The sequence below is a fragment of the Danaus plexippus genome, chromosome 4, assembly GCF_018135715.1.
Source record: "Danaus plexippus chromosome 4, MEX_DaPlex, whole genome shotgun sequence".
NCBI lineage: Eukaryota > Metazoa > Arthropoda > Insecta > Lepidoptera > Nymphalidae > Danaus > Danaus plexippus.
The window spans coordinates 8,548,836-8,566,964 of NC_083538.1; the positions used below are offsets into that span (position 1 = coordinate 8,548,836).

Genomic DNA, 18,129 nt, shown 5'->3' on the forward strand with positions numbered 1-18,129 from the left:
TTATTTTGTCAGAAAATGTATTCTGAATGAAACCACATTGTCCGTACGGCCTCAAAATTTTTGCTATATGTAAAACCAAAACCTTCACCAAAATAATTAAACAGTCCTTCCATAATACAGAATTCAATACAGAGGAAACGCGAAATACAGAGGTGTTTGCAAATACATATAAACATAACCTTTCTGTCTATAACGCCTGAATAAGGTCTAGGTAATATAAATTGTAAATTTTAAGGCATTACGGACCGTTATCATTTGTATCTATTCTATGTTTTTTATTGCTGCTAGTTTTAGACATAATAATTAGGTTCAGAGAAGGTACAAGTGAGATAAAATAATGCAAGGGGGGTTTAATTCACAATACAACTTGTTATGTCTTGATCCTACACAGAATTTTCATATAAATTACAGACTATTTCTCATTTTGCTGTATAAAGTACATTGCTGTAAGGTTTCATTTATAAACGTTTAGTAGTTTTTGGGTGAAAGAGTAACAAACAGTAAAAATCCCACAGTCGTTCGCATTTGCAATATCTGTAAGACAGGAAAGGAAAGGCTTTGCTAGATGAACTCTTAATAAATTTGAGAGTTAAGAAACTGGGTTTTTTCATTAACATTTAAAAAATCTATATGATTTACTACAACAACTTAAATGACAAAGCAAAGTCATAAGTCTCATGATCGATGATTGATTATCACAATTAACTAAGTATAACCTGTACATTCATCTCATAATTTTTGTCCAGAATCACAAAAGTCATCAGAACGCAAGCTTTCAAGTATCGTCCTTTTATAGAAAAGGCTAAATAAAGAAGCAAGGACAAATTCAAGTCAAAGATAGTTTAATATTAAAAAAATATATATGTAAATAATAAACACTTCAAGTTTTACTGCCATTCTCTAGGCCCCAAAAAGTGCTAGGCTTAAATAAGGGGTGCCTGAGAAATGTCCTTGCTTAGGTCTTACTTCTTCATCTTATTACTTATAAGAGGTTAACATAACGATGAAATGTATTGAATTCTCTAAAACGGTTCAGACGCAGTAAAGATATACAAAAAAATTATAATTCGTAGGAACAACGCCATCTGTGATGAAATAATTGTAATTCATGTTATGCTTACATGACTTTATCTATGTATTATTAAATGTTGATAATAAATTAATTTCTTGTTTCTAAGTGCTTATACCGGGACAATTTTTTTATACTGAGCCTATCATAAAAATTGTAGCAATTATTTTTATTTAGCAAATTATCGTCTTCACTTCATAGTTACTAATGGAATTAAATATAATTTAAAATAAAAATATTTTAAATGTAAATGTATTAAATACCCACAACTAGTGGGAATACATTTTTAAAACTTCGCCGGGATGAAATTGAAAGGTTTAATCTAAAACTACTGCCTTTTCCATTTATTGTAATAAACACAAACACATTTATTTAAAATCGTTATTTACTGTGATAAATATATTGTTTTGGTCTTCTTTTGTGTCATTAATAAGTTTAAACATTTACAATAATTATGGAAATGTAATAATTTAAAATCTATAATCAAAAGCATCGATTTAAGTTCTAGGATCGTTTATTTCTTTTCTCTTTGTATTTTTCAATAAAAAAAAACAACTGAAAATTGGATTATGTAACATTTATTTTTATATATAATTAAATCCTAGAAAATTTATTATCATTTCTATATAACTTGTCATCAATAAATTACTTTACTGGGTTACATAATGAAAGAAAGTTATAAATTAATTGTGGCAACCCTAAATTTGATAAATGTCAAATCATACACTATACAAAAATCTTAAAACAGAATTTTGATGTTGACCTGACAATTGACATAACATAATACTTCATAGTTTATTTACGTTTAGTCCTTTACTCACTGTTATGTTTTTTAATTAGTAATTGTTGGGAAATTCGTTGACAACCGCGATCATGTATTAGATCGGTCGGGAAATCTTAGTTTTATTTGTTTACGTTTGCTTCATATGAAATGTATAATCCTGAAATCAGCGACTATCAGCTGACTTCTATTATATCGGAATGTTGCGGCGGCGTCGCCGTGGTTTACTCGGCGGTGTATAAGCCATACAAACAAGATGTGGCGATTAAGCGATACTTCGTCGACAAATCAAAGGAAAAAGCGAATCTAATACAAGTATGAAACGACCTTGGTCTATATTTAGATTTTAAGTAAACATTGTTTTGTTCGTAAACATTTATGATGTGTTTCATTATTTATAAAGTGCTTATTAAATAATTAATCCTAAACCTGTTCTGGCTTTAACGTACGGGAGCATGTTATATATTAAATAATATTTTTTAGCAAGATATTCTTACCAGAAAGGAACTACATCACCCAAATATTTTGCCATACCTAACATCTTTTGTCCACGGACGAGAGCTGTATGTGGTATCACCTTTGATGAATCTGGGCTCATGCCGAGACATCCTTGACAGATATTTCCAAGAAGGCTTACCAGAGCCAGCCTGTGCAATAATACTCCGAGATGTTTTGCTAGGTCTGCAGTATCTACACAAGCAGTTATATATACACAGGTAGCATACATTCCCCTTCATTATAAGAACAAGCAAGAATTATTTCCTCAATGAAATTACTTTAAGGATTTTATGAAGTCAATTAAGTTTAAGCTTAATAACACTCAGTCAACCCGTCTTTCTTCAAACACAAACATTTAAAGTGTTAATCTGAGACTATTCTAGCCTTATCATGGATAACCGACAATCCCTTATTGGCCGGCCTCTATGTATGTCTTATATCTTGTTTCTTGTCATTATAAATAATATTCATGTGGAATTTATTATAATATTCCAGGAGTGTCCGGGCAAGTCACATCCTGATAGATACGAGCGGCGCTGTGAAGCTGTCTGGTTTGAGTAGTGCGGCATCTATGTTAGTGTGTGGACGGAGACAACAGCTGCACAGTCTACCGCCGCCCGACCATGACAATACCAACCTCATTTGGCTCAGCCCTGAGCTGCTGGAACAGGTTTGAAGGTCCATCACTTTACAGGTGTCACATATATAGGTTATTGTACATATATCTGTCGTCCTAAGACTTCATAACTTTTCTTACTTTGTAAATGTGATATCAGTTCCTCAAACAGGTGGATATGGGTAGCACTCCATACAAACATAATAAGTGGGTTAAATAAAATATAAGGAATAATCAGAAGTTTGTATGTTTGTTGTATGAAGACGGAAGGCTCTGGATTGATTTCGATACAATTTTAATATGCAAACATAGGACACTTACAATTAACACGGGCTTACTTTACCCCGAAAATAGTTTTCCCAGGGGATAAGCAAAGAATTTATCATATACATTTGCTTCTCTTCAAAACTAACAATAAGGAACGGACTATTCAGTGAACGACACACAGACAGACTCAGGAAGTATAATAAAATAGTGGTTCAGGAATTCAAATATTTTGAAAGTTTTGACTAAGACATCTGAATATTAACAAGTTACAACGGCTTAGAAGCTGTTGTTGTTGAACTGTTGTCGTAATGAAGTAATCCAAATTCTCCTCCAGAACCTGAAGGGTTACAACGAGCAGTCGGACATGTATTCGCTGGGCGTGGCCTGCTGCGAGCTCGCCAACGGAGCTGTGCCGTTCTCGGAGCTGGCCAGCACTCTCATGTTCACGGAGAAGGTCCGCGGCAGTCGACCGCAGCTCCTCGACCGCTCCTCCTTCCCTGACGACATACATCACGACCTCAAGAGTGAGCGACATATAGATCACATATGACCATACAATCTCAGTTTATCCTGTCCACATGTGTATATATATATTGATAAAAAACAAGATTACCGACCCTGACACAAAGTACGTGACGAGCTGCGAGAGTCCTGGAATACCTACAGGTTTAAACCAGGGATACTCCGCTCCTACACTCACCACACCAGCCTCACACGGGCTCATGACCCTGCCCCGAAAGCTGGGACATTGATCGTGGTGTGATCGAGATCAGATTAAGGGTCGTCCGACTTCTCGACGATCAAACAAATTCAAATTAAATAAAATTGATGTCGACGTTACAAAACAATAGCGTCGCATTGATAAGGCGGCCCCGGTCATTGAACCGCTACCTCGTTGTGGTGAGGCTGTGACGAGTTCCTTCCTGTGAGGCAGGCGCCTACAACACGGACAGCGGGCTGGGGGACGGCGCGGAGGGCGTGGCTCGACTGCGGGCGATCTACGCGCGACGACAGCTGTCCGACTCCTTTCACCTGCTGGCCGACCAGCTGCTGCAGCGGTGAGCGAACACGCACACACACACACACATAAACACACACACACACACACGCGTGCGCGCGTCTGATAATGATTCGAGGCAGCACTGTTATATCCGCTGCATTATTATTTTTTAAAGGTAGTGTTGCACGACCCCCGAAATCCCGTTACGTCCAGCCAAGCGTGACATCTCCGACAGTCGTTCAATAACTGTTCTCCTAATATCCCCGCCACACCAAGTGTCGCCCAATGTACCACTCATTCCGTAGTATGTTGGGTGGCTCGCTGTAATATATTGTGTATATTTATAACTCTCTCTCTCTATCTCTCTCTCTTTCGCCTCGCTTCCACAAATGTCTCGTATCTTTATTGCTAATGCCACAAGCCACACCTGATAATAAACGTACAGGAGACGTTGCTGTTCGTTCTCAGCACACACTCGCACATTTGAGGCAAACGACTGTTAATTATTAAAATTTCAAAATCATTTCTCGGGGATCGTGCGGCCGACTCACATACAACCTCAAATTAATCTTTGAAAACAAGTTTCTTCACATACCAACTGTAGCCGTCTCTAATCCCACTCACCAGCTCAGCTTACTTCCTGCAGCAATGTGATTGTGTGTGTACGCACATCGTATAAGCTATTATATACACCACTCAGTTTTACCTGGGACGGTTTTATCCAGGGTTTGCTTTACGTCAACGAAAGTAAATCTTCACACCAATTAAAGTACCGACCACAGATAAGCTTAAAGAACATCGACACGTAATAAGTCTAATTAATAATTAAAATATTAATAAAAGTGCTAATTATAAAATTTAAAAAAAAAAACCTTTTAAATGTAACAGACGCGTCACCATCATCTGTCATTGACGGTGAACGAATCTTGAAGTCTCTGAGTGTAAATATTAAACCTATTTGTATACAAAATTTATCTCCTTTCGGTGGCCATCCGTCGCTATCACAGTGAAGTACGGTGGCCAATAAAAGGTGAAAAATTAATAATTATTATGTATCGGATTTAATAGTAATTCGTCGTTTTAAAGACAGAGACGCCAACATTGCTGACGTCACTGATGTCACTTCTTTCAGTTCGTTCCAAACTGAAACTTCAGCTCTTCTAATATCCTCGTATTTCTTGAAGGTTCATCATATTCACATTGTTCAACGGTCCGCACTATCTGAACTCAAACTCCTGAACTCCTCCAGACGTCGTATTTATACCAAAATTCAAACCTAGTTCTAGTCTCCATTTAAATAGGTTTCGATTTCGTTTCACTTGTCACGATCATTATGAACACCAATAAGTCTTATAATCAGGTTCTTGTCATGTCGCGGCCGTCGCTGCTGATAGCGCTGATATAATTATAGAGTCATAATGAATGTCGTATCTGTGTATGCGTGTTCCAGTGAGCCCGAGCGCCGGCCGACCTCCCGCGAGCTGCTGCTCCACCCGTTCTTCAAGCAGATCCGCAAGCCGGACTCGCTGGCCGCGCTCCTCGGCAGGGTGCAACCCATCAAGCCTGACCCCGGTCCACACTATATACACTACTTGCGCTATGAACGAGTCTGCGAGGATGTATGTCTGCTGCTAGTTGCCTCAAAAACTACGGAACTGACTTTCACAAAACTCGTCAGTGCTGCAGCTTTAACATTGGGATAAAATATTACCTACTATGTATTCTAAACGAAAGAGTGGTTCATGGTGCAGGAACACGTCGCTACAGATGTGGTTTGTATGACGTCACGTGACACACACTATATATATTTAGGGAACACGCATTTAATTTGAACCGACCTTTTAAATTCCCGAACGCACCCGAAGTGACGTTAAAGCGACGACATCTGTGTTGTTCACTTTTACGCGGGAGAGTATTTGTCGACGCGACTTGTGTCTTTGTGAATTGAATTTAACTTATTTAAGGTGTTTTAGTTTAAGATAATAATAAGTTTGTTCCAGCTGCGGTTTGATTCGCTATTTAAAAATGCTGGCTTTATAAGGCCACTGTATTTTTTAATGATTTTGTTAGAATCCTAATTATATATAAGTAAAGTAACATAAAGGTAACAAAAAAAATGTCAAGTGTATTTTCTAGATCTGGTCCGACCTTCCGCCAACACTGTCTTTGATATTAGCTCTAAACACCTGTAAGAAGATAGCGTTTCAATTTCCAGATGACGTCACAGCGCTGCAGCTGCAGGAGAAAATGTCTGAAATGGAAATCGAGAACTCCGCGGACTGGGACTTCTAGAAGCACAGAAGAAGAACAGGCGTTGATGGAATTGTTACGTTTATACGACTTACAAATACTATTAATATATGATGTTTTATTGCGCCTCGGGGTGGGTCACTCTACGGGCACTGAGGATTATTGTTGCCAAAAAAAATATATTTTTGAGGTATCGAGGAGATAAAACGATTACAATCTCTCGCCATAAAATACATTGATAGAGGGTTGCTCTTCATTACTTATTTAGTACAATCTGAGTTCTATATGACTAATGAAAAGAAAATGCTCTGACCTCCTTCACTCTGCTACTGTGGAATATTTTGGTGATATTAATGTTATTAATGGAACGATTCATAATGTAATTAAGATAAGGAATTTTAAAATTATTAAAAAAAACTTATAGGTAAAATATAACTTAAATGATACATTGACAAAATATTCCAGTGTGAATGAAGCCTTATAGTTATAGGTTAGCATAAATTATAAATATCAACTCGGTGTACTCTGTTAAATTTAAATAAATTGTTGACAATATTAAAACAAACAATATATTAATATATGCACATATTAATGTTAACTTTTCATTAATAATAAAAGAATAGAGAAAATAAAAAAATATATTACTGTCCAGGATAGCTGATATAACACAATTATTTCGTTGACATTTATGGAGCGCTGTCTCCGTAATATTGTCGTCTGTACGGCAGACAAGTTTCGGTCCGACCTTCAAGAAAATGAAAGGCCTAGTTTATGGCTGACATTACGGTGTCCAGCAACGCCTTCATCCAACAGGACACTGCTCGAGCCCCCGCGTCCTCGTCTCGGAGACGGTTCTTACTCACGTAGGACGCACGACCAGCTCTGGAGATAAGCAGAACGGTCCGTGGTAATTGATCACTCGTATGGCTTAGGAGGGAAGTATCTAGGCACAAGCTACAGTAACATAGGATTGTTCATGCTTGTGCGACAGTTGGAACAAGAAATTATCCATGCATATGCTGCGGTTATGAAAAAGATTTGTCCGTGCATGCTAGACTCTTAACGGATACTTATCGTTGCACAACCTACAATAGTATTCCATAGTTAATAAAAAAAAATGCTTTTTGGCAGAACATATTAGTGAGTCACGTACCTCGCAACCATATGGGCGGTGTCTGTCGCGCCTCTTTCTGCCGCTTCCTTCATCCTCACCAGAACTGTTTTTAGATCGCTGCCGAGGTTTTGTTTGACCGCCAGGGCCGCCTGGTGCAGCGGGTCCAGCTGAGGAGTGATAACAAAGTGTAATATAGTGACTGTTAACGCGTGTGTTTTATTATCCTTGTCATGTCCACCAACCATGGTCCTATCCCCCGGCTCCGCTCCTCCGTATTTACTGATGGCAGATATCGCACCTTCCAACGCGGACAACCATGTGTTCCTATCGTTTGATGTAGCTCTGAAGATAAAGCACTTTTATTGGTTATACTCATCAGACTTAAAACTATCTTTTGAAAACGATGAATAGAAAATTAAATTTTAGTATTTTTGTTACAGAATGCCTAAAGATAAAAATTGCTCCCGACACTCAAATATGTTCTTCCAAAGATCAAATATAATTGTAAATGAGGGGAAAATATGTCAGCCCTAGTTTTAGACACTTTTTGTCGATTGAAGGAACAGTTACTAGTTTTATTTCATTGAGATCAGTGTGTGTGCTGCGACTGTAATGTATCCTGTCAGTGAACGTCTGCGACTATGTTCTAGCATCTGAAACTTAATTTCTCTTCAATTTCATGCCACATTGAGCTATACTCATGTATTTCTTATACCCACTTGGAGAGTACCGCCGCAGCAGCAGAAAATCCCAAGCTGTAGAGTCCTCCGGAAGTCCCACCCATATCTGCTTCCGCCAGTTCAGAAAGTTCCCATAACACACGAGCTGGTCGCTCTAGACTGCCCGAAGACAGGTAACCTTGAACCCCTGATGTGTAAAACAGGAAAAAAGTCCAATTAGTCCAAGTAAATAATCGTTTGTTGCTAACTTGACAGCATCGTCCACCTTGAGCAAAATTCTTGAGAGTAATCCCGCAGTCTCCATCGCCACAACCGGAGTCCAAGGCGTTGAGCTGCTCCTCGATTTTGACCAGACTTTCACAAGCTTTCAACAGACTAGACCTCATCAGCTCTTGCTCGGAGTTAGAGAATACTGGACCGGATATCATCTAGATAACATCAAAAGTTAAAAATATAGAAACATTATTGTTATCGATATTTAGGAACTTCACAGTATTTTAAATGAAAAGTTTACCACCGAAACAAATAAGCCGTCCCATTGTCGCTCGTATATATATGTTTTTAACATAAAGCAATGTCGACTTAGAGCTGGCATGAAAATGTCATAAAAAGAATTGATAAAATTTTCATCGATCCGAGACTGATTGGAACTCGCAATCCCTACAATACCTCCTTGAAGTTTTTTGACTAGCTTTAAAACTTATTTCTATTGTAAAACTATCAAGAAAATCTCACCTCACCTTATCATCTCGTGGTTCTACCAAGCTGTCATCGTCTTCATGAGGCCCGTGTTCCCCTCGCGACATAGGTCCCCCCGACCAGACCGCCGCTGTTGTGGGAGCGTCCAGCAATTCGAGCCAGAAGTCACCATCCCGATGACTCAGATTTAAAAGACAAATTTGAAAGCCTTGCATTTCCAATGATGTCTTCAGATGACCGGAGTAGAGACGTTCCATTTTAATCTGTTTAGAATCTGAAAATTTAAGATGTATAAAGTACATTTTCTTTGGAAGCAGACAATTTTTATTTATTTATTTATGAAATAAGTCAACGTATCAATAATGTTGTCAAAAAAGAAACATAGGATATCTTCTCTTTAAAGTCATCGCTTTCTGTTTCCTTTGAGGTAAGGTGAATATAAGAATATAGAATCAATGGGAGGACATTTGTTTTTATGGACCCAGCTCCTCACCCAGGTAATCCTTGATTTCAGCTGCCACTATGTTCATCTCCAGCAAGGAGGTGCCGCCCATATTATTTATCATAGCTGCCACTCTATTACCAGACCCTAGTTTGAGATGAGATACTATCTGCGGGATAACATTTTAATCAACCGATTAAATAAGCTTAAAATCATTAAAAAACAATGATTTTATTGACTCAAAATCTGTACTCAGAGGAGAACATTTAGCTTACAATGTGTTCCTTTTTATATTAAACCCGACGTTTTAACTCATTTGCAACTCTTAAAACGTTAGAAAATTAAGAAATCTTTTGCGGGGGTGACAAATATTAAAACTTATAGGCGTACTCTCTTGTCTTTTTATTGTGAACAAGTAATGGTTAAAAATAAAAATAATACGAGTCAAATTCGTTTTAAAACTCCAGAGCATCTACAGGTTACATCCATCTATCATAATAAACCAACTACGTTTATAATTACCTTGTCCAGGATCATGCTGACCGTGTCCCGGGCAGTGCCCACCTTTCTCTTCTCCACCCCGGCCTCCCCGTGAACTCCTACTCCCACTTCCATCTCGCCTGGGTTGGTCTCGAACAAAGGGGGTTGCCCTTGATTGATAGACAATTTAAAATTCATAAATATCCCTAATAACCTAAGTATGTATAAATTTTAATTTCCTTTTAAGCATGCCAATAGATATTACTCATTTTGAAAATATTTCTCACTTAAATAAAGAAAATGCTCTCTTAAAATAAGACTTAATAGCAAATAGTTTCTGATAAGTGTAGTTGGTTTGCATTCGATTCATAGTTTAATTTGGTGAGAATGAAAGAGTTCTTCATATATATAACTTCAAAGCTCAAGATACCTCACTGTTTCTTACCCGGCAAAGAACATGCAGTCAGACAAATTCCTAAGGTGGCCATATTTTTATTAACGCTCTCAGCCATGCTCCTTATAGATTCTAAATCACTTCCTTTAGCAGACATCGCTCCGCACATCTGAGACAATCAGAGTAAAACATATATCATCTTATTATTATCTTGAAGACTAGCTTTTTATCATCTCTTGGCACTCGTTATGATCTTGGTAAGATTTTAAAGTCACTTTATCAATAAAGTCATTCGTTCCTATAAGTTCGGTAAATAAGTACCAAATTATCACATAAAATATATATATTAAAAGCTAGCCACGATTCGGAATTAATAATAAAATTTAAGGGATTTAATTTAAAATAATGGATTTTTGTAAATTTATGAAGTTACCTTAAAGATGAACACTTCGCCACACATACCTCTTCCACCGGTTTTGTTGTGGCTGGAGGCGACGTCCTCGCCCACTATGAATCCTTCAACCTAAATGTTGAAGTAAGCTTCGGTTAAGCTCGAATCGTAAAACTTTAAATAATATTTATGTAAGATAAATACCTTAATTCCAGCAATCTTAGCCTTTTCGAAAGCCTTGCCGAAATTCAATCTATCTCCAGTGTAATTACCTAGCAACACCAGAACACCGCCTGGAATAAATGAAAAAATCATATATTAATAGTATTACAAATGCATCTTGAATTTTCATAACTATGTCCAAACAATATTTAATTGTTTCTTAACGATATTGTTTATTTTAGGAATAGGTAATCACTAGAATGCGTCTTATAATTGTTTTTATTTTGTTTGATTACCAGAATTGTATTTATAAAGCTGTGTGATTCCGTACAGGATGTTGCCAGTCGGAGGCGACGCGAACACGCCGCCAGCCACCGCTCCGTCTAACATACCCTCGCCTATAAGACCTGGAAGTATTACGATAAGACAATAATACCTTTAGTGGACTGATCTCGTCCAGGACTCGGCGGATTATAACAATATACATGTACCAGGACTCAATTATTTTATGTTATATATCTGACCTGCTGCAAACGGTTCATGGCCGGAGCCACCTCCACTCATAACAGCTACTCTGCCAGATTCATCCTAAAAGAATACATTATGTGCAAACTAAACAATTTAAAAATTTCCCGACTATAATAAGACATAGAAGAAATAGAAAAACATTTAGATGAAATAATACCTTCCTTCTTAAAGTGACCACCCTGTGTCTGGGATGCAGTTGTAGTTGGGGGTATAACGTCACCAACCCACGTAGATTGTCATCCACGCAGCTCTCGGGGGAGTTTATGATCTTAGTTGTCACTTGACGAGAACCCATTGTGTGTTACCTTTAAATTACTTAAAATCAATGTCTGAATTCCTTCGTCGATTTGTTTGGACTCTCACAAGCAGATCTCCGCAATTGATATTATTTTTTCTTCATTTTAATGCTTACAGTATTATTGTAAGAATAAATGTTTATGTAATCGATTAGCGCCAACAAGTGCTAACAATTTCGACCATACCAGAGCGACAACTATTCACCGAGATGTTTCTTAAAAGACACCTCCTTAATATACATTACGAGTAATAATTGAAAATAAATATTATCAAGCATGTATAATAAAAAAGAAGATATAAAAATTATCAGCTACAGCAAAAAAACTTTGCTTAAAAGGAAAAGTAAAAATCTCACCAACCGATGAAAATAATAACTAGCAAGGCAATCGCAACATTCGATCGCACTGACGAATGTTTAAGAAATAAAGACCAAACAATAAAAACTCGTGTTTTGAAACGATAAACCGAATATTATCTGTTATGTAAGTAACACCAATTTTATCTATAGCGGGCTAAAGTTTACGGCCTTTCGCAGATTAAAAAGATAAGAGGTCGATTAGGAATGACAATCAAAATAAATAGTCACTATGAACTACGTATTATTTGCTGTGACACTGTTACAGTATATTATTGTTAAACCCATTACTTACACACCTTCAGACAAGTTTAACATTGAACATCACGTCAAATTTGTGTAAAATTATTTCTGAAAGGTCTTCTGTTTCGTCCTTGCGTTACACTATTTAAAACATTTATTTAGCCATTTTAAACATTTGCCTATTAACATAACAATGATTAGAAAAAAGAATCTATATGTACTGTTTATCATCAGTAACTTGGACGCAATAACGTATTGACGACCGTACAGTGAATAGAAAATAAGAAGTCATTTAGAACAAACTACATAAAATGAGAACTTCTGCCATCGTATCTATCAAGGAAAAACATCGTCTATTGTATTGACATAGCAGCGTATTTCGTTTAGCTGGGACATTCAATTAAGTACGTTTTTTCAATAACAACTCTCCGAAGAAACAATTGCAAATGACACAGCCGTTTATGACTCAAGATTTTATATTTATAACACTGCCATACAGAAAAGTGCATTATAAATTCATCTTACTATTCAAAATAGGTACTTGTAGTATCGCCATAGCGATTTGTCAATTGAATTAAAGTTTACGATGGGATAGATTTCCATAGAACTTTGCTATTTATTAAGTAATTTAATATACAATACTGGTAATCATCAGTCTAATTTTCTTCAATCAAAGGAACTTTTAATCGCTGAATAGATCGGTAGCGATCGTGATCTCAAAAAGCGGCCACCTTACGAAATTTGTTTACCAAATTTCTCTTTCCTTGAAAAATATATAAAACATGAAAGACAATGTTTATTCAAACTATATTCTACCTAAAACTTTATGAAACCTGTGGATCTAAAGAAGGTGCTCGTGCAAAATACTAAATTAAGGGTTAAACTAATTATTTTGTAACGTAGGGACATTAAATGTTATTATTTATTAGAAGCAGAATTTGGTGAAATCAATACTGATTATTAAAACAATATATTTTTTTATCTCAATTATCTAATTACATTTAAAATTTTATATGATCATAAAGGGATTTGAGACCCCTCGGAAGCTGACGATGTTCCCCAAAAATCCTCGCGCTGCACCATTGTAGGCCACGCGGTGGAGGGTCCGGTCGTTTGAGGCTCGCCATGTCACGGTAGCTCGAATGCTTGACGAGAACAGTCCTTCCACTCGCTCGACCGAGAACCTGGGTATATTATATGAACTAACTACCGAATGCATTTTAAAATACGACATATATGTAATTTTAAATGGCAGCCCTAGCAGGTTCGTTTCAAATTTGGTTAGGTAGAGAGAGGAGCTTGGACGTTGCAGGTGAGCGTTTAACGCGCGTTAGATAAGCTCCTTAAACCTAAACCTGGGTCGCAAGTCCCAGGGACTGTTGAGGCTCCTCTCCCTGCAACGCGATGGACCCGGCACCCGCACGGTGAATCCGTAGAGTGCTAAAAGATTTCGTCTCTAATAATTCTGATCATGAAAATAGGATTGCAATAAGCAAAGTTTCAAAAGTACTAACTCCAAGAATAGAATAGAATACAAATCATATCGCATAAGTCACACTCACATGTAGGTTTGTGTCCTCGTTTATAGTACTGTATCGATACATAAAAAATGCCGTAGTTTACCTGGTGTCCCAATTGGCATCAGTGGCTACGGTTATCCAGCCACCCTGCTCGAGCTTCTCCACTTCTACATAACTTGATTCCTGCCGCAAATCGTTTCTAGGATTCGCTCCGACCTGTCATTGGATTACTCGATCTTCACGTCATTAGCTCATAATTAAATAAAAACATGTAATTAATATATTTTATAAGCAACTAAACTGCGCACTTACAAACACAACAGTAACGATTTCTCCCGCTTTAACGACTTCTGGTGGCTGTTGAAACACATCTCCGAAATTTTTGCCGAATGGTGCGTTGTCCGCGGGAACGGAAGGTATGAGAGAGATAGTCTGATTCAAGAGATCTGTGGGTTCAGGTCCTTGAGGTATAATATTTCCCTGTAGATAACACATTTTATATTGCTCATTATAAGTAACAATTATTTATCAAATCAAATATAAATAAATAAGTAGTTTAATAAACGAACCACCACAGAGGCTATTGTGAACTCTTTTAATTTATTTAGGAAAATGTCTAACGTGTGCGGGCCATAAATTGTGGAGGCAGCTTCGTAGCGTTGAACCTGTTAAAAGACTCATTAATATAAAATATGTCCCTTTAAATCTATCCTTCATAAAATGTACATAAACGTCGAGAGACCGTATTTACCTGATACTCCTCGAACGTGGTCACATAATGAGCATAATCATTCGCTGAAGAAGATACCACTACTTTGGGTTCGAAGCCGTTCTGTTTTAAAACATCAGCGACCACATCCTTCATTCGTCGTCCAGCCATGGTGCTGGGTTCACCGGGAACTCCAATGACAGCGAATCCTCCGATGTTAATGAGCGATAGGGTTACAATTTTTGGATGCCAAGGTAATGGGAAATTCGCCTAAAATAATTTATAAACACTTAACCGTTAACATAGAAACATATTTTTTTATAAAAAAAAAATAAAACAACAAATGCTAAACCTATTAAATCTTGGATGAACATGATACAGACCCGTCCAGTGGCCAATAAAATTGGTTTCGGAGCGTGGCACGCCACGTCAGCTGGTGTTGGTTTACCGATTATGGAGGTGATGGCATCCAAGAGTGGATTGCTAACAAGAGTTCCCTGAAGCAAACATTAAAGATTCGCGTCATATTTAATATCTTTTTATAATCAATTGATGACCTTCGGACCTGTGTCATATTCAATGCATTCGCTCCATCGAATGTTCCTGATGCGAAGCTATACCCCAGACTTGGAACGCAACCATGTACTCTTTCGTTCTGAAATATGATAAATGTTTTAAAAAAGAAAAGAAGATCTCTATCTGTACTTCCGAAATAGATAGTAAGAATCTACTAACTGGCAATGCTGTTTAAGAAGGAACTAACCGTAAACTTCCTTTGAACGGGGTCATATCTGTAGCCACTCTCCCTTGGCATGTCTAAAAATTGGTTCACAACTCGAAGGGAGCCCCTCACTTCTTTGCCTGGTAGGGAAAGAGCTTCCTGCATGGAATTTGAATGAAATTTCAATTTATAAATTATTATCAATGTGACCATATCATCTAAAAATCATTACATTTTAACAAGTTTACTTAATATAATACTTATATATTTTTTAATGGCTCAAAAAACCCACCATAGCTCCTTTAAAAATAGCTTCTCCGATTTTCTTGGTACTCTCGAACATATCTTCGCCTGGACCCTGTGCGAAACAAAGCTCGAACAGGTCGCAGATCCGGAACTGGTTATCACACTCCTGACCGCTGCGCTCACATCTAGGACCACGGATATTAGGCGATACGTCTCCAAGGCTGGCTGAGAAGAATCCTCCAACTATCGAAGGCTGAAATTTGGAACGTATTGGAATAATAACTAAAATGTACTTAAATTCCGGTAACTGTCTATATTTTTTAAAATTTCAAAGTCCACCACTCTTAATTATCTCCTTAATTAAAACAAATAAGCCTCACCTTTCCTGCCGCTCGACCAGGATTTAATTCCTTCTCCATTCTCATGGCAGCGTATCCGAGGTTGTCGGACGATATCAATCTATTAGTCATGTTCATACTGGTCGTGTGCACCGCGAACCAGTTGAGGACGCCGTGCAGACTGCCGTCCGCCTTCACCACACGGAGCTGGGTCAGCTCGGTGTCGGTGTTAGAATTGTATCTAGCATATGAGAAGAAAGTACTCCATTAACTGTATGCTCAGCTTGAAACCAAGGAATATTTAAATTGAATATAATTTTACCGCTGTCTCTCCTCGGCAGGATTTTGATCATACGAGAAAGGAGATCTGTTCATTTGTGCATTTAAAACGTGCGTCGAGCTCACGAAGAGACGCGCCGGGACTATTTGGTTGTGAGCGTTCACTATACTCTGAACACAAGGAAGGTAATAAAACTTATTATGTATGTTTACTGGAAAGAAATCTATTGTCAGAAAGGATTCATATAGACTGGAGCACTCACGCGAGTTATACCATTCACATAGGCCTCAAAAGTTTCCCTGGAGAAGCCCAATGTGGAGACACCGAACAAGAAATTTCCAAGATATCCTCCGGGTCCGCTGTGTGTGTGTGTTCCTGTCAGGATCACATTACGTAAGCTGTAGAGATTCCCATACCGCTGTTGAAGATTTTGTACCACCTGATATTGAAGTTATGTTGTTATAAATTTTATTTATTATAAACTAATTATACACAGTTTTGATCCTCCCCGTGTTTAGAAAGGTCTGCATTCCAATTCTCTCTAATAATTAGGGTAGGAACATGGAGTTTTTTACCAAATTAGCATAAATCATAAATGTCTCTGTATAATCGAAGATAAAAATTTAATATGATAATATGGAAATCTAAAGTTGATAATAATGTCTGTCTACAAATTTATCAAATTTCCTGTAACATCCAATGAATGAGTTCAGCTTTGTAGAAACCAAACCAAATCAATCCTACCTGTCGTCTTACACCGATATCGATGGAATGAATATCGGCCGTCACAAGCACGGCCCTGGCGTCACCTCTGACGAAGATGAAAGCTCGTGAAAACTGACGAAGATGAATTCCTCCGCCTTTCTGACCGATGTCAGCGTAACCCATCTGATGAACAACTTATAACTCTTTGAACAATATTTGCAAGCTTTGAACAAGCGTAGCAGCATGCTGCATGCTGATATAATACTTATGATATAACTTAAATTGAAACCAAGACATTACTATGACTAAATTTTGTTTTATGTCAGAAAGAAAGAGAGGATTTTAAGTGCACACAACTTACAAAGCCGATGTCAGCGCAGGGTCCAGTCATATCGGCAATGCCAACTCCGACCTGGTATTCCGCACCAGATCCTGCCTTTGCCAAGCCCGGTACCACAAGAGTCGCGATCACCAACTTGGTAATTAGTAACGTACCCATTTTTTAAAAAAAAGTTTGTTAAAAAATTTGGTCACTTTTTGTGTTGTTATTTATAGTTACTGGATAAACAAATTTAATTGAAATTAGATGTTGGTTACGTTGTTTTCAAACTAATTTTATATCTATTGACAGCAATACAAATTAATATATTTAAAACAAAGTTAAGCAAAAAAAATTAAGCAAGGTGCGCTTTACAAAGTCTTCTTTAGCGAGACTGACGATACCGCTACTGTATTAGATCTGATTAGAATCTATTTTAACTTCAGTTTTTATTTTCAAGTAAACTCTTTATCATCACATGCAATTAATCAATGATACAGGTGTGGAAAAACACAAAGGAAGCTATTTATCTTTAAGTTTGATAATAATCTGAACCTTGTCTATTGCCTATTTTATATAAAGTCTTTGTCTACAATTACAAATATTCATCATATTCAGAAGAAACAGGCAAAAGTCTGAAATAAACTCTCACCATCTTATCGCTCAAGAGGCTTCTTACGGTTTTTATATAAAACGTAACAAACATACTTCAAGAACGGCCACCGGCCTTATAATACAAGATTTGTACTTCAAGAAAGGGAATCATAGAAAACATATTATACTCAATTCCTACAGAAAATCGCAAAAACGTTTTATTATAAAACATTTTTTATGGGACATTTTCTACTATTCTTAAGCAATCCTCCGTCCCTAGCATCATAACAATATATAATTATTAAGAACTATTTAAGGGCACATTATTATATTTGTAAAAAAAAGAAATTGCGAGAATAAAGCTTAGGTTTTATTTGTTTAGGTAGAGATTTAAATTCTTTTAACTAAATACTCCCGACGTTTCCGTTAAT

General features: G+C 37.2%; 3 protein-coding genes across 6 annotated transcripts; 1 reads left to right on the plus strand and 2 right to left on the minus strand.

Annotated features, from left to right (window-relative positions):
- Window positions 1–1,813: 1,813 nt before the first annotated feature.
- LOC116768337 (STE20-related kinase adapter protein alpha) lies at window positions 1,814–6,590 on the plus strand. The gene is made up of 7 exons (XM_032659028.2): window positions 1,814–2,165; window positions 2,334–2,566; window positions 2,844–3,018; window positions 3,566–3,755; window positions 4,166–4,289; window positions 5,682–5,803; window positions 6,447–6,590. Exons 1-7 carry the CDS (start codon window positions 2,001–2,003, stop codon window positions 6,521–6,523), a joined length of 1,086 nt encoding a protein of 361 aa, XP_032514919.1. The 5' UTR covers window positions 1,814–2,000; the 3' UTR covers window positions 6,524–6,590.
- Window positions 6,591–7,105: 515 nt separating this feature from the next.
- LOC116768336 (triokinase/FMN cyclase-like) lies at window positions 7,106–12,523 on the minus strand. 4 transcript variants are annotated; one of them, XM_032659025.2, is made up of 15 exons: window positions 12,323–12,522; window positions 11,529–11,676; window positions 11,368–11,431; window positions 11,140–11,250; window positions 10,886–10,974; window positions 10,724–10,813; window positions 10,342–10,459; window positions 9,939–10,066; window positions 9,468–9,585; window positions 9,016–9,248; window positions 8,541–8,703; window positions 8,315–8,462; window positions 7,838–7,937; window positions 7,635–7,762; window positions 7,106–7,363 (listed from the first exon to the last, which is right to left on the minus strand). In XM_032659025.2, exons 2-15 carry the CDS (start codon window positions 11,664–11,666, stop codon window positions 7,246–7,248), a joined length of 1,746 nt encoding a protein of 581 aa, XP_032514916.2. In that variant the 5' UTR covers window positions 11,667–11,676; window positions 12,323–12,522; the 3' UTR covers window positions 7,106–7,245. The 4 variants fall into 4 exon arrangements, with proteins under 4 accessions (XP_032514916.2, XP_032514918.2, XP_032514917.2 ...); XM_032659027.2 differs by lacking the exon at window positions 12,323–12,522 and adding an exon at window positions 12,024–12,250; XM_032659026.2 differs by lacking the exon at window positions 12,323–12,522 and adding an exon at window positions 12,028–12,249.
- Window positions 12,524–13,229: 706 nt separating this feature from the next.
- LOC116768451 (neutral ceramidase-like) lies at window positions 13,230–17,510 on the minus strand. The gene is made up of 14 exons (XM_061525452.1): window positions 17,147–17,510; window positions 16,825–16,968; window positions 16,343–16,519; window positions 16,123–16,250; window positions 15,843–16,041; window positions 15,509–15,715; window positions 15,259–15,375; window positions 15,061–15,150; window positions 14,879–14,992; window positions 14,538–14,765; window positions 14,356–14,451; window positions 14,099–14,266; window positions 13,890–14,002; window positions 13,230–13,450 (listed from the first exon to the last, which is right to left on the minus strand). The coding sequence occupies exons 1-14, from the start codon at window positions 17,282–17,284 to the stop codon at window positions 13,276–13,278; spliced, it is 2,094 nt and encodes a 697-aa protein (XP_061381436.1). The 5' UTR covers window positions 17,285–17,510; the 3' UTR covers window positions 13,230–13,275.
- Window positions 17,511–18,129: the final 619 nt, after the last annotated feature.

Bases quoted from the DNA above. Each gene is read 5' to 3' on its own strand.
- LOC116768336 (XM_032659025.2), bottom strand. From the start codon at position 11,666: ATGGGTTCTCGTCAAGTGACAACTAAGATCATAAACTCCCCCGAGAGC. The intron at 8,704-9,015 runs GTGAGGTGAGAT...GATGTTATCTAG, and splicing joins TAGAACCACGAGATGATAAG to ATGATATCCGGTCCAGTATT. The intron at 7,938-8,314 runs GTGGGTATAAGA...CTTTATCTTCAG, and splicing joins GCTGCGGCGGTACTCTCCAA to AGCTACATCAAACGATAGGA.
- LOC116768451 (XM_061525452.1), bottom strand. From the start codon at position 17,284: ATGGGTACGTTACTAATTACCAAGTTGGTGATCGCGACTCTTGTGGTA. The intron at 16,520-16,824 runs GTAGGATTGATT...CTTCAATATCAG, and splicing joins ATATCGGTGTAAGACGACAG to GTGGTACAAAATCTTCAACA. The intron at 16,251-16,342 runs GTGAGTGCTCCA...CCTTGTGTTCAG, and splicing joins ATGTGAATGGTATAACTCGC to AGTATAGTGAACGCTCACAA.
- LOC116768337 (XM_032659028.2), top strand. From the start codon at position 2,001: ATGTATAATCCTGAAATCAGCGACTATCAGCTGACTTCTATTATATCG. The intron at 2,166-2,333 runs GTATGAAACGAC...AATATTTTTTAG, and splicing joins AAAAAGCGAATCTAATACAA to CAAGATATTCTTACCAGAAA. The intron at 3,019-3,565 runs GTTTGAAGGTCC...ATTCTCCTCCAG, and splicing joins GCCCTGAGCTGCTGGAACAG to AACCTGAAGGGTTACAACGA.